The following is a 13,743-nucleotide window of genomic DNA, read 5'->3' on the forward strand; positions in this document are numbered from 1 at the left end:
AAGAAGAAAATACTAACTTTTAAATAAAAAATATAACCTTGAAGAAAACATTTCTAAGAATCTAAATTCACCTCATGGAATCCAACAACTTCCCTGCCTTTTCTCCCTTTACACATCAGCGGCAAAGCGTCCTGAGGATGAGGGTGCAGTTAGTGTCCTCACCTCTGGAGAAAGTGGGTCGAGACGAAGCCATGACGATCATTGGTTACAGGATTTCGGAAAAGCTTGCTTTTCGTCTGCGCACTCACAATAGTTCCATCCGCCAAGGAGAAGCGATATACTGGGGTTTCTGCGTGGCCGTGGATATAAGCTATTGGGGAAAGGGACACTGTCACTGGTACCTGAGACTAGATCAATGCATACAGAAACAGGAAGTTTCGAGCACAAAGCTTTGTAAGTCGCATGGACATGCACAAAAGTGAAGAACAGCTATGCTCAATCATCATTCCCTCTCCCGCAACCACACAGCAGGCCAAGTGCTGTCCACACAGTGACTACTTTACAGCATCATCCACCGCAGCACCAAGATCGACTCAAATGCCTTTACCTTCTTGATAGTGACGCTTCTGTGACCATGAATGCCCATCATTCTGACTGAAGAATCGCTGGATACACCTTCGGATGGTATCTTCAAAGCCAGGTCTCATGGAAGATCTAAGTGAGTTTGTATCTATATTGACAACCTTTCCTATTAAAGATAAAAACAAAAGATTTCAACCCTGCCCACAAATACCGACTGCTGCTTAGCTCTGACTAGCACTTGTGAGATAAAGGGGTTGAATCTCAGCCCTGCCTACTATCCTTACCACACAGCGGGAAGCTGACTGCAGTCTACAAGTCTTGCTGTGGACTGGAACAGCACACACCACCTGGTTCTAGGCGCGGCTCCGAGTAAGAAGCATGCCACTGTTCTTGATGCGCCTTTATAATGAACAGGTGTCGCCTTTGTAGTCAGGAAAGTCTTGGATGAAATGGATTTTTGAATGCTAGTCACTAAAGTGCTTAAAGAAATGTAATGTAGCTATTTAGAGGAGAAAGACTGTCAACTCATGGTTCAAACAGAGAAAACGAGAGTAAACGCTCAAGCAGGGACTGATTCCAAAAGATCAAATAAAAATGTGTGCCCCTGTTTAGCTCAGTCACTAAAGTGCCAAGATCCACGTTCAGTTCTCAGCACCCAAACAAAAAGCTAGGTGGAGTGGCGCAAACTTGTAATCTCAGAGCTAAGCAGGCAGAGAAAGGAAGATGGGAGGCTGGACAGCCTGCCTAGCTGCATTAGGTTCAGTGAGTCTTTAAAGATGGGAGGGGGGGGGGCTCTGGAGTTACTAAGTTACTAAGAGCACTGGCTGCTCTTGCAGAGGACAAGGTTCAACTCCCAGCACACACATGGCAGTTCACAGCCATCTGTAACTCCAGCCACAGGGGATCCAAACACTTTATTCTACACACTGGCAAAACACCCATAACATAAAGTAATTAAGGTAGACAGCAAGGAACAATAACCAAGGTCTTTAATTCAGGATTCCTAGAGCCAAAAAGCAGACCAAAGCGGGAGTTCTGCATCGGAGTTTCAGGTCAGCAAGGGCTCCACTGCCTTTTTTTTTTTTTAAAATAATGTTTTTGTTTTTTTTTTAAGTGTAAGAAAATCAAACCTCATGTTTATGACAAGAACTACTCTCCAGGCTGGAGAGATGGCGGAGAGGTTAAAAGTACTGGTTGCTCTCACAGGACATGGGCTGGGTTCCCAACACCCATACGGCAGCTTACAAACATTATAACCCCAGTTCCTAGAGATCCAATGCCATCTTCTGGCCTCAGGGTCACCAGGCACACCGTGGTGCACAGACAATCATTTAGGCAAAACACAATTGCATACAAAATAAAAATAAATTACCCACGTTATTAGAAATTCTATGTAGTTTTGAAAACTTGTTTCACTATAATAAATGGCTTTGAAGTTACAGGAAAATAAACATTAAATTCTCACACAAAGTGCTATTTGGGGGGCGGGAGAGATGGCACACTGCCACTAATCCTGATGATATGAGTCTGATACCCAGGGCCTACATGGCAGAGAACACAAACTCTTCTACATTGCCCCTGACCTCCCAGCTACATTATGGGTCATGTGCACACGCACTCTATGTGTGAATGGATGGATGGAGTTTTCTTTCATGTTTTTAAATTTTTCCATTCTCTGTGTTTGTGGGGTGTGTGTGTGTGTGTGTGTGTGTGTGTGTGTGTGTGTGTGTGTGAATGTAAGCCATGTTTGAGGCCAGAAAGGGACATTGGATTCCCTGGAAAAGCAGGTGAGATTAACCTGGCCTCCGCTCCAGGTCTATAAAATCAATGTTTTTGGAAAGTGCTATTTGGCCTGGTAGTGGTAGTGGCACACACCTTTAGTCCCGGCACTTCAGAGGCAGAGGCACACAGATCTCTGAGTTCGAGGTCAGCCTGGTCTATGGAGCAAGTTCCAGGACAGCCAGGGCTACAAAGAGAAACCCTGTCTGGAAAAACAAAAACAAACAAACGAGGGGAGAATGGGAGAGGGGATTTGAAGAACGGGCCAGGTGCCTTTACATTTGTTTTTGTTTTTTTAATCTTTTTATTTTGAGAAATTTTAAGTGCCAACTATATTCAACTCAATTGCCAAGGTCCTTAGTGAACTTCTTTTATAGTCATATAATAAGCCCAGACTTGGCTGAAAGCCGGCTCTCAGCAGGTGAATCCATGCTTGCAGCACATGCATGCGAGAAGAGTTTCCTTCTGACTAGTGCATGCACTCATGTACACACAGGAGTAAGAATGCTTCCTAACAGTTTCCAGGGAAGGCACACAGGCTGGCTTTACCTGAAAGGTCATGCCTGGTGATAAAGCTCTCAGGACTTGATGGGAATGTCCTTTCCCCTGTAGTCACTCGGCGTGCCACACAGATCATACAGCACTGCAAGTCTACAAGTGACAAAGGTAATCAGGTCGGGTTACACGCACTTTTAGATATGATTCTTAGCAGGTGGCGAGCAAGAACACGTCAGCAAGAAGACAGGCCAGCATCCCTGACTCTTACCTTCCCCTTCTTCCAGCATAGCTCGAGGCTGAGACAGGGCGAAGCACTGCATTGTCTCATATCTCTGGCGAGTTTCAGGACTGGCATTCATGTCTTCCAAAATATCATGTGTTTTCATCAACATACGACAGTTAAATGTATGGCTTTTTTGTCTCTGGGTCTCATTATTCCAAGAAACTCCATTAACTTTTAGAAAAAAATTAAAATTTGAAAATAAATTGAATTATTTTTTTAGAAGCCAGGTAAAACTCAGCCAAAAATTATCAAGAATTCAAGCTACGGTTGGGGCCAGAGAGATAGCTTAGCAATTAAGAGCATTTGTTGCTCTCTGAAGGACCCATGTTTAGTTCCTAGCACCCACACGGTGGCACACAGTCATCCATAACTCCAGTTCCAAGGATCTGATGCCCTCTTCTGACCTTGGACATGCATGTGATACACAAACATACATGTAGGCAAAACACTCATCAGACACGCAAAATCTTTAAAAATTCAAAGCTAGGAACTGGAGGGATGGCTCACTGGCTACGAGCAGATGTTGCTCTTCCTGAGAGGACCAGAGTCTTGTTCCCAGGACCCGTATCGGGCAGCTCCTAAGCACCATTTACTCTGGCTCCTGATGATCTAGTGTCCTCTACTGGCCTCCAACCACGCTGCAGCACACATGGCACACATTCACATGGATACATAGACATGACTTTTTAAAAAATCTTTAATGCAAATGGTAAGTAGTGGTGCACGCCTTTAATTCCAGCACTTGGAAAGCAGAGGCAGGTGGATCTCTATGAGTTCCAGGCCACCCTGGTCTACAAAGTGAATTCCAGGACAGGCAGGATTGTTACACAGAGAAACTCTTGTCTCAAGAAACAACAAACAAAGAATCCAGGCTATAAACTGAGTGTGGTAGAGCATGGGGCTGGCCTAGCTTCTAAGAAGGCTGAAACAAGAGGACTGGGGAGCAGCCTGGGTAACACATGAGACTCTATGTAGAAGACAGAAAAAGAATCCAGCTGTTTTCTCATCACACAAACTCCCATGTGGTGTCACCTACACACTAACATTTCAGAACAACAATAAAGATATCTGCATACGTTCAGCCTCACCAGAAGTCTCACTGGATATTTGGGCCCCTGGGAAAACTTTGAGTCTGCTGAGGCCATATTGAAAATGTTGCTGGCAATCACTTGTTAAGTCTCTGTTCCTGGCTTCCTAAAAAGCACATTCAAATTCTTAAGAAATAACTAAGAAAAAATTAGATGTACTTAGAAGACACACATTTATATGCAATATGTGTAGCCAGGTATGGTAGGTACACACCTGTAATCCAGCACATGAAACAAAAATAGGGGATCATGAGTTCAAGGCTAGCCTGGACCACACAGTGAGACCCTGTTTCTCTCTCCCTCTCTTTCAAACAATATACAAAACTAAGAGCTCACCTGTAGATTTGGGTAAGTGTTTAAGGAAGTCCTTCCGGTCCTGCTCATGTAAGATGCTGTAGACACTCGTATTAACCAGGTCCTCCTGCTTGTACTGTAGATACTGTGTGACATTTTCTGACACAAATACAATGTTGCCATCTCGATTGACCACAAACAGAAAACCATCCAATGCCTACAGTGGGACACGTTAATAGAAGCTATTATGAAAATTGTATCCTTGTGGCCCAGAAACAGTAAAGCCCTTCACCTCTTTCTGCAAGGGTTAGGGTTACATTTAGGGCTAGGTTGGGGTTATCCTTAGGGTTAGGGTTAGGTTAGGATTAGGGTTATACTTGCAAATAGAGCCTCTAAAGAGTCGGTAAGTATTAAAGCTGACTCAATTCAGTATAAGTGGTGTTTTCTTAGGACAGATAACAAGACACCAGGGACACACACTCAGAGAAAAGGTCATTTTAAGGCATGGTAACAAGCCAAGGAGAGAGAACTCAGGAGAAGGCAACCTGGTCACCACCCTGATCTTGAACTCCAGTCTTTAAAGCTGAAGATATCAGCTCCTATTGCCTGAGCCACATGCTCTGGGCTATCCTAGCAGCCCTAGCAGACCAAGACTACAGCCTTCTTGATAAATAGAACTTCAAAGCGGCAAAATCAACAACACTAGCCTAATAATCAGAGTGAATACAAACCATCACTTCTATTAACAGACTATTAGCATGATTATTCTGGAGCTTATAAAGGATTTTTTTTAAAAGTGAAGGGAGAAAGAAAGGAAAGAAGGGAGGGAGGGAGGGAGGGAGGGAGGGCATGACATAGCACACATTCAGGAGGTAGAAGCAGAAGCTGAGGTCACCCTAGGCTATCCAGAAAGTTCAAAGACAGCCTGGGCCAACATTACACACTGTCAAAAATAAATAAAGTTTTCTGCCTGATCCTAAGTTAAATTATAGGAATTATCATACTGTCCCTAAACAAGCGTGTAAAAAGAATTTAAAATGATAAAACACATAAGTAGTTGAGATGACTCACTGAAAGAAAGACCAGTTGTCAAGTAAACTCGCTGAAGTGCTCGTCGGCCTGAAGTAGCACTGCGCCATGGTTAATCAGCTCTTCTCAAGGCAATTACTTTAAAAACATGCACATGTTTAATGTTTGAAATTGCCTCACAAGCTGGGTGCAGCTCCATCACAGAGCACTTGCCTAGCATGCATGAGGTCCTGGGCTCCCTCCCCAGCACCATGAATAAAATTCTCCAAGAATACAGAGCTGAGGGCTGAGGTTGTCACTTGGTGGAAACATGCTTGCCTACTGTGGTCACCTAGCATGTGCAGGCCTTTGGTTCAATCTCAAGCACAAAAAAAGAAAAAGTAAAACTGTAGTGTGCTGTGCAAGCAATCATGGAAAAAGGCACAGAAAGGTCTGAACTAAAATACACCAAGTAGCACCTCTGAGTTTACGAGCTACTCTTCCTCAGGAACTTCTTGTGTGCGTGCACCCAGCCCCCGTGTGTGTGTGTGTGTGTGTGTGTGTGTGTGTGTGTGTGTGTGTGTGTGTGTGTGTGGTATTTTCAGAACTATATATTTGTGACTGCTATAAGAATACTGAGCTTTTCAATTTTCTCATTGCCAGCACCCCCTGCATCCACCCTGTATATACCACATGGTAAAACAACCAAATCACAGCATGCTCTGGACAGCTACAATCTTCACACCTACCTGTAGTAAAAGTGGTCCTAAGGAGTCTTTATCAATGACCGCCTGTCCTGTAGAAGACACATCAGCTTTCTGAACATCATCATCACTGGAAATAGTTTTTCCTGAAGACACAGAAGGAAGCATCGCAGTGAGCAGCACTTACCTCAGTATGCGCACGCACACTGGGGAGTAGGAAGCATGTACACATGTACATGTACACGTACATGGAGAACACTCAGTGTATGTATGTAAGAGAATACCACAACTTAACATTATCCAGCTTCGTGGTTCCCCACGAAGGCAAAAGGCACTCAGCTCCCTTTCTGCTAAAGGTGCCAGTCTAGGTCCCAGCTCCCCTCCCTCCAGCATGTGGCATGGTGAGGAACTCTGGTCTTCTGCCACTTCTCTGGTAATTGTTTTTTTTTTTTTCTGAAGCTGAGGACCAAACCCAGGGCCTTGCGCTTGCTACGCAAGCGCTCTACCACTGAGCTAAATCCCCAACCCCGGTAATTGTTTTTCTTAAAAAGCAAAGTTGATCACTCCAGGGGCTTTGGGGGTGATTTTTTTTTTTGGTTTTTCGAGACAGGGTTTCTCTGTGGCTTTGGAGCCTGTCCTGGCACTAGCTCTGTAGACCAGGCTGGTCTTGAACTCAGAGATCCACCTGCCTCTGTCTCCCGAGTTTGGGGGTTCTTGCTTAGCATGAGTGAGGCTCTGTTCAATCCCCGTGATCCAACATGTGGGAAGGAGGCATTTCCTGACTTTGTTATTACCTTGCTCTTTTATCTGACGTATCTGTCTCACTGTTTCCTTTAAAATCGCACATTTATCTGGCTTGACGTTGAAATTGTCAATATCACTAAGATTTGCAGATATCAGCTCAGCCAGTTCTTCTATGTATTTGCTCTCCTGCTCCCGTCTCCACTTTTCACCATTGTAGGCAAGACTGAAATAGGGAGAAAAGCCACAGCTCACATCTCTCAAGAAAGCTTCAAGTAGAATCTGCCCACGGAATGCCATTAGTTCCATGTGGAAACAAAATTCAGCCAACAAGAACTGTCAGAACATAGCGGGACAAAAGCATACACTGCAGAAATTCCTGCAGCTTCATTTAGAGCTACCTTTGATTCGTCACTGGCCTTGACAAAAATCAACCCCAGTTCCTCCATCTAAAAAACGGAGACAAATCACCTACCCCTGTCCTGGAGCGTCACAAGGCAATTTGCGTTTTCGAGACTCAGTGGCCAGTGGATCCAAGGAGCTTTCACCTAATCCACTCATCTTGAACACAGATCCAGCAACTAAGAAAGAAGAGGGAACAAGATAAGAACTAAAACACACATTTTCTATCAAAGTGTCATATGACAGAATGGCTGCACGCTGTGGTCCGGTGATGTGGGAGTGTCATATATCAATCTGTTGATTTCATTGGTTAAGTAATAAACAAACTGCTTGGGCTCATAGCTTAGAACATAGGTGGGTGGAGTAAACAGAACAGAATGCTGGGAGGAAGAGGAAGTGAGCTCAGACTCGACAGGTCTGCGCTCTGGAGCAGAGACGCCATGCTCCCATCTCCAGGGCGGACGCGAGAGCTCTGCTCTCTGAGACACACGCGATGAAGCTCCGACCCAGGATGGATGTAGGCTAGAATCTTCCCGGTAAGACCGGTGCTCACAGATTATTAGAGATGGGTTGATCGGGATATCAGAATCAGCCAGTAAGGGCTAGAGCTAAAGGGCCAAGCAGTGTTTAAATGAATACAGTTTGTGTGTTGTCATTTCGGGCATAAGCTTGCGGGCAGCGGGGTGCTGGGGGCGCAGCCCTGCCGCTCCTATTACTACAGTCCGGAGGCCCTTTTTCAGTGTACAGTGTTATAGATGAGTGTGCTCACACAAGCTCAGAGCTTAGCTGCACTGTAACCATGCTGGTACTAGTGGTGCAAGTCTGTGTCTAGCAGTCAGAAGGCTGAGACAAGGGTTCTAGGCAAGCCTAGTGTGATGGCTTATAAAAAAAATGGCCCCCAAAGGGAGTAGCACTATTAGGGGGTGTGGCTTTGTAGGAGTAGGTATGGCCTTGCTGGAAGTCACTGTGGAGGTGGGCTTTGAAGTCTCACTCAAGCCATGCCTCATGTTTCAGACCATGTCCAGTTGCCTGCCTGTTAAGATGTAGGACTCTCAGCTACTTCTCCAGCACCACGCCTATCTGCACACCACCAAGATGATAATGGATTAAACCCTGAAAATATAAGCTACCCCAATTAAATGATTTTCCTTTTTAAGAGTTGCTATGGCCGGGCAATGGTGGCACACGCCTTTAATCCCAGCACTCGGGAGGCAGAGGCAGGCGGATCTCTGTGAGTTCGAGACCAGCCTGGTCTACAGAGCTAGTTCCAGGACAGGCTCCAAAGCCACAGAGAAATCCTGTCTCGAAAAACAACAACAACAACAACAAAAAAGAGTTGCTATGGTTATGGTGTCTCTTCACAGCAATAGAAACCCAAACTAAGATACCTGAGACGAGTCTGGACCACAGAGTAAAACCCTATGTCAACATACATATCACAAGACAAATTATATTTAATAAGAGACTATCAAGACTCCAATCTAGATAAAATTCTAAATTTTATTTATATCCAAGCAGAAGAGATAAAAATCTTATCCTGAGGTTTGGTTAAGAACTCTTCAAACTGAGCAGCAGTGGTGTACATCTTTAATCCTTGTACTCAGAAGGCAAAGGCAGGTAGATCTCTGTGAGTTCGGGGCCAGCCTGGTCTACAGAGCAAGTTCCAGGACAGCCAGAGCTACACATAAAAACCCTTTCTCAAAAAACCAAAAAACAACAACAAAAAAAAAAACCTCTCCAAGTGGTGAGCCCAGACTAGACTAGGCAGAATTTTTTTAATATTTATTTTTATTTTCTGTGCAAAAAAATATATTCGATTTTACCTGCATGTTTATACATGCACCACGTGTGTGCAGTGCCCACTGAGGTGAAAAGAGGATGTCACTCTCCTGGAGCTGGAGTGAAGATGGAGTGGGTGTGCTGGGAACAGCACCTGTGGCCTCTGTCCAAGCAGCCAGTGCCCCTAACCACTGACTCATCCTCCAGTCCACAGGCTCTCTTTCTAGCTAGCGCCTCTGTCCAATGGATCATTTCTCTAATATTTATCACCTAATATTCTTCTTCCGTTAAGTTCAAATAAGCCTAGACTATATAATAAACATTAATGTAAAAGTCCTGTACATTCTACTTAAAGTCTTACATGGCAAAGGCTACCATAAACTACACAGCAACAATTATTTATATACTGACTGGTGGAAAAAATAAAACATCTTGGTTAAATTTCAAACACTAAAAAGATAAACACAGGGTATTTCCTTTTGAGCTTATACTGTGAGGTTCTATTAAGCCGCATTTACCAAGCTTTCATGTGTAATAAACTCTTGCTTGAACATGACAATCACTGGCCATAAGAATTAAGTCTCTAATGTTAAAATGCATCTAGCATTTCAACCAGCCAGCCTACAGGACATATGTCCACTAGGTGGCATAATATTACCAGAAAGGCCAATTGAAAGAAAACCCACACGTGATCAAACTTAAAATATGTAGGTCATGTTTGTTTTGAGACAGGGCCTTGTCGCACAAGCTGGCCTGGACCCCAGTGTAATTGCTGCTAGTCCTGAGTGCCTGGCCCTGCCTCTACACCACACAGGGACGACAACCATGAACCCTCCCATCAGGTTTCAGACTACAGCATATGAAGACGGGCACACTAGTGGGAAACAGCAAAGTCTGGTTCTGTCAAGGACAAAACTACAGCAAGTCTAGCTGTGTTACTGTCTGGCTTCATTTACAGAACATTTTTAAACTAAGCAGCAAACTATGCATTGAGCACTAACATATCTGTTTTCACTTAATTATCCCAAATTCTGTGATGTGTTTTCTCGCCCTGGTGTTAACGTGGCTGAAGCTGCATCCGAGTGGAGAGTGGAAGACGTGCTAGCCACAGCAGGCCCAACTTTGTTGTGAAACACAAACTGGTACGTAGTACATGATGGGGAATTCATAAATGCCACCAATAGCAGGAAAGCAGTTTTGAATGCCTTCCCATGCCGTCAAAACCTAATGGATCATCTGTGACAAAATTCAAACTAAACAAGAATCTGAAAGAGACTACAAAGACAGATGCAAACACCACCCACATCTCTAGCGGTCACAGCCAAGCTTGGCACCCGCTGAAGCACATGCATCCACCAAGTACACAGCAGGAAATGAACATCAGTGGAGCCATGCCAATTTAATGTAGCTGAACACAAGGACTAAGAGTACGGTTTGGGTATATTGTTTAACATTAGCCAACTTCCTTTTTGTTATCTCAAGATTCAGACAAGGGACAAGGCTTGTAAACTAGCCAGAAGCACAAGGGCACAGACACAAAGATCAACAGGAATAGGGTGAGGGCTCAGGGGGTATAAGCGCTTGCCTCTGTTCCTAGCAACCAGAGACCGTCGCAGGGACACACACATTGTCTTCTACATTCCATTTGTACACTGAGGCATGTGTGCACATGCAGGCAAACAAATGTTTTTAAAAAAAAAAAAAGAAACAGTAAAATGAAATATATCAATAATATAAGCATTCTAACTGAGCAAGTTATTTTGGGGCCTAAGAAAAACTGTACCATGCCAAAATGAGAGGGAGTGGGCTACTCAATGATAAGCTAGCATTTTTCTGTGTTAGAGGCGTGGGGGAGGATACAGAACAGGATAGCACTGAACTTCTCACAGGTATTTATGACAACCCTCCCCCACACAATCAATTCTGGTTTTGCAGATAGGGGAGTGGTTAAATAGCTTGCCACTAGCATCACAACTAGATCCTGAATGGAAGAGCTTTAACTAACCAACAAACGGCATCAAATGTTCCTTATCCCATTTACCCCATTTTATTCCCCCACGATCACCAAAATAAACCATTTATGCCGTAAATCACACTGCCCCCAACCAGTTAACAGAAAGTTGCTCAGCAAATCAGTAAGATCATAAATACTTCAGTTTAGGGGCATGAGGTAGGTATCTGGAGAGTAAGGGGTTACCTCCACAGCTATTATGCCTCATCCGCTACCCACTACTCCCCAAGACACAACTAAACTGTACTCTGGCCTAATACTACCCTTACTTCCAGGTGAGATATAGAAAGAGTGGCTAACACAGCAAGAAAATCTGAGGTGAGAAGAGCAAAACTCTCTAAAATAGCCTCCATGTGTCTGTTCTTGGGTGTGCTATGATGAGTAAACACTGAGGCCAATCTCAGCTGTGATTCAACTTCCCCCGGCTTGTGTGCCAGGGTTATACAAGGTATGATTAAGTATACCAATCATGAGTCTTTGTAGTGCTTCTTTAGAATCACAGAAACTTAGGAAAATTGTTAAACAACGGCTGTGGGTTTGAAGAACTGCTTAGAGCGCTATGCCGAACCTGGGATTGCTCATTCTAAATGGGGGTGGGGCGGGGTGGGGTGGGGTGAGGTATGGGGAAGGCACCTGGGGAGAATTTACAAGGCATCAAGAAAATTCACACATAAAGGTTTTGCCTAAAATACAAGTCCCAAACAGATGTTCCTATTCAGTTCAATTTAGTGGCTTGTCACCACCAATTAATCTAAAAACTTAACTCTTACAATATCAAATTCAAAGGTTTTTATAAGTGATGGTGACTCGCGCCTTTAATCCCAGGAGGAAGAGGCAGGTGGATCTCTGGAGTTCCAGGACAGCCATGGCTACACAGAGAAACCTGCCTGAGAAACAGAAGGGAGAGAAGGAGGAGGCAGAAGAAGGTGACCAACTCCCCAGGGCATGTGCACATGCACACACTAAATCTCATAAAACTTAAAATGAAACTCTTTGTCACGTATGTACTGGAACTCCAGTACTTGAAAACAGAGAAGCATCTAGAAGGTAATCTTGACTTCCAACGCAATTGAGTTTATCCTAGGCAGCACCACAAACCCTGTCCCAACACAAGTATGAAAGCTAATTCTACTGGCAGTGACAAATAGCCACCAGGCATATAAACATAAATTATATTAGGTACTATAGTAAGTCTTGCTGGAACTCAGTGACTGACGTGATTCAACGGAGGAATGGCTGAGTAGATGTACACACACCAACACACTCACTTTCACATCACATGTGTGGATTTCCCTCTTAAGATCGAAGAGGGTGAGGAGAAGGGTGTGTGGAAGGAGTGGAGGGGAGTGGGAGGAGGGGAAGTGGGAATTTGGATTAGTGTTTTTTAAAATAATAAAATAAGATGATAATAATAATAATGTAATGCCAGTTTTCAGAGCTTCGGCTATGTCTGTTTCTTAAAATAACCTTTGTCTCCAAGAAATGCATTTCCAGACAGCATGTTCTGGTTTCCTGCAGCTGACAATCAGACCCTAATCCCATCAAGGACATTCCATGCTGCACTGAAATGCATGACTTGACTTCACGACTACACAGCTTTTCTGTTATTATTTGTGGTGCCAAGCACTGGGTCTTGAAGCTGACATTTCAAATATAGATATATTTACTTTCGAATAGAAAGTAAATGTATAATTTCATTATACAGTCTATTAAAATCTACATTCATTCATATCATTCATCAAAAGTCCTTCAGTAGCGAAAGGTACTCATGGTATTCATGGTCAAGTTCAACATTATGACTTCAGGTGATAGCTCAAAGATTATCATGGCAATAACATCAGACTTTGCCCCTACTGTCCTGCTCTCCACGTGGCAGCACACAACTCCAGTTCCAGAGGATCTGAGACCCTTTTCTGACCTCTGCATGCGCCATGCACACCCATGATGCACAGAGATCAAGTGCAGACAAACACCCACAAAGCAAAAATTAATCTTTTTTTTTTTTTTAAGTGTTTCAGGCTGGACAGATGGCTCAGCCAGTAAAACGTTTGCCTGAACTCAATACCCCAATCCACATAAAAGCCAGGGGCAGTGGTGGGCATTTGTAATCCCTCCATGTGTGGGGGAAGGAGGAAATGGGAAATGGATAGGGGTGTGTGGTGGCGCGCGAGCAAGCGGTAGGGCGAGATAGACACCAAGGACTCACTGGCCAGACAGCTTAGCCTAAAAGGCCTATATAAGACTCACTCTCAAAAATCAAAGCTGGGGGGAAAGGGCTGCAGTGGCAGTGAGATGGCAGAGATGCCACCAAGCCTGTTGACTTGAGCTCCATCTCCAGAACTCAAGTTTGTTGTTCCCGCCCAATATAAAGGTTGTAGGTGACAATTTCTTTTTTTTTAAATAATTTATTTTGTATTTTATATGTACTGGTGTTTTGCCTGCGTTTATGTCTGAGCAGAGGTGTCAAATCTTGGAGTTACAGACAGTTGTGAGCTGCCATGTGGATGCTGGGAATAGAACCCAGGTCCTCTGAAAGAGCAGTCAGTGCTCTCAACCTCTGAGTCCCGTAGGTGACAATTTCAAAAACTATTTTAAAACTGAATTAAGATGGCCAAGAAATTCAAGACTATAAGG

The 13,743-nt window shown here is 43.9% G+C and overlaps 1 protein-coding gene across 2 annotated transcripts in view; it reads right to left on the reverse strand.

Moving 5' to 3' along the window:
* Ncoa3 (nuclear receptor coactivator 3) overlaps nucleotides 1–13,743 on the reverse strand; it is an 88,451-nt gene that overhangs the window by 23,159 nt on the left and 51,549 nt on the right. For both annotated transcript variants that reach the window (XM_013352190.2, XM_026787230.1), the window contains 8 exons: nucleotides 7,393–7,498; nucleotides 6,971–7,143; nucleotides 6,222–6,322; nucleotides 4,507–4,681; nucleotides 3,068–3,253; nucleotides 2,851–2,952; nucleotides 548–688; nucleotides 163–310 (listed from right to left, as the gene is read on the reverse strand). In XM_013352190.2, coding sequence (XP_013207644.1) covers nucleotides 163–310; nucleotides 548–688; nucleotides 2,851–2,952; nucleotides 3,068–3,253; nucleotides 4,507–4,681; nucleotides 6,222–6,322; nucleotides 6,971–7,143; nucleotides 7,393–7,478 — 1,112 coding nt within the window. In that variant the 5' untranslated portion in view covers nucleotides 7,479–7,498. The remainder of the gene's footprint in view (nucleotides 1–162; nucleotides 311–547; nucleotides 689–2,850; nucleotides 2,953–3,067; nucleotides 3,254–4,506; nucleotides 4,682–6,221; nucleotides 6,323–6,970; nucleotides 7,144–7,392; nucleotides 7,499–13,743) is intronic.

This window comes from Microtus ochrogaster, linkage group LG8 (assembly GCF_000317375.1).
Source record: "Microtus ochrogaster isolate Prairie Vole_2 linkage group LG8, MicOch1.0, whole genome shotgun sequence".
In the NCBI taxonomy this organism is placed as follows: Eukaryota; Metazoa; Chordata; class Mammalia; order Rodentia; family Cricetidae; genus Microtus; species Microtus ochrogaster.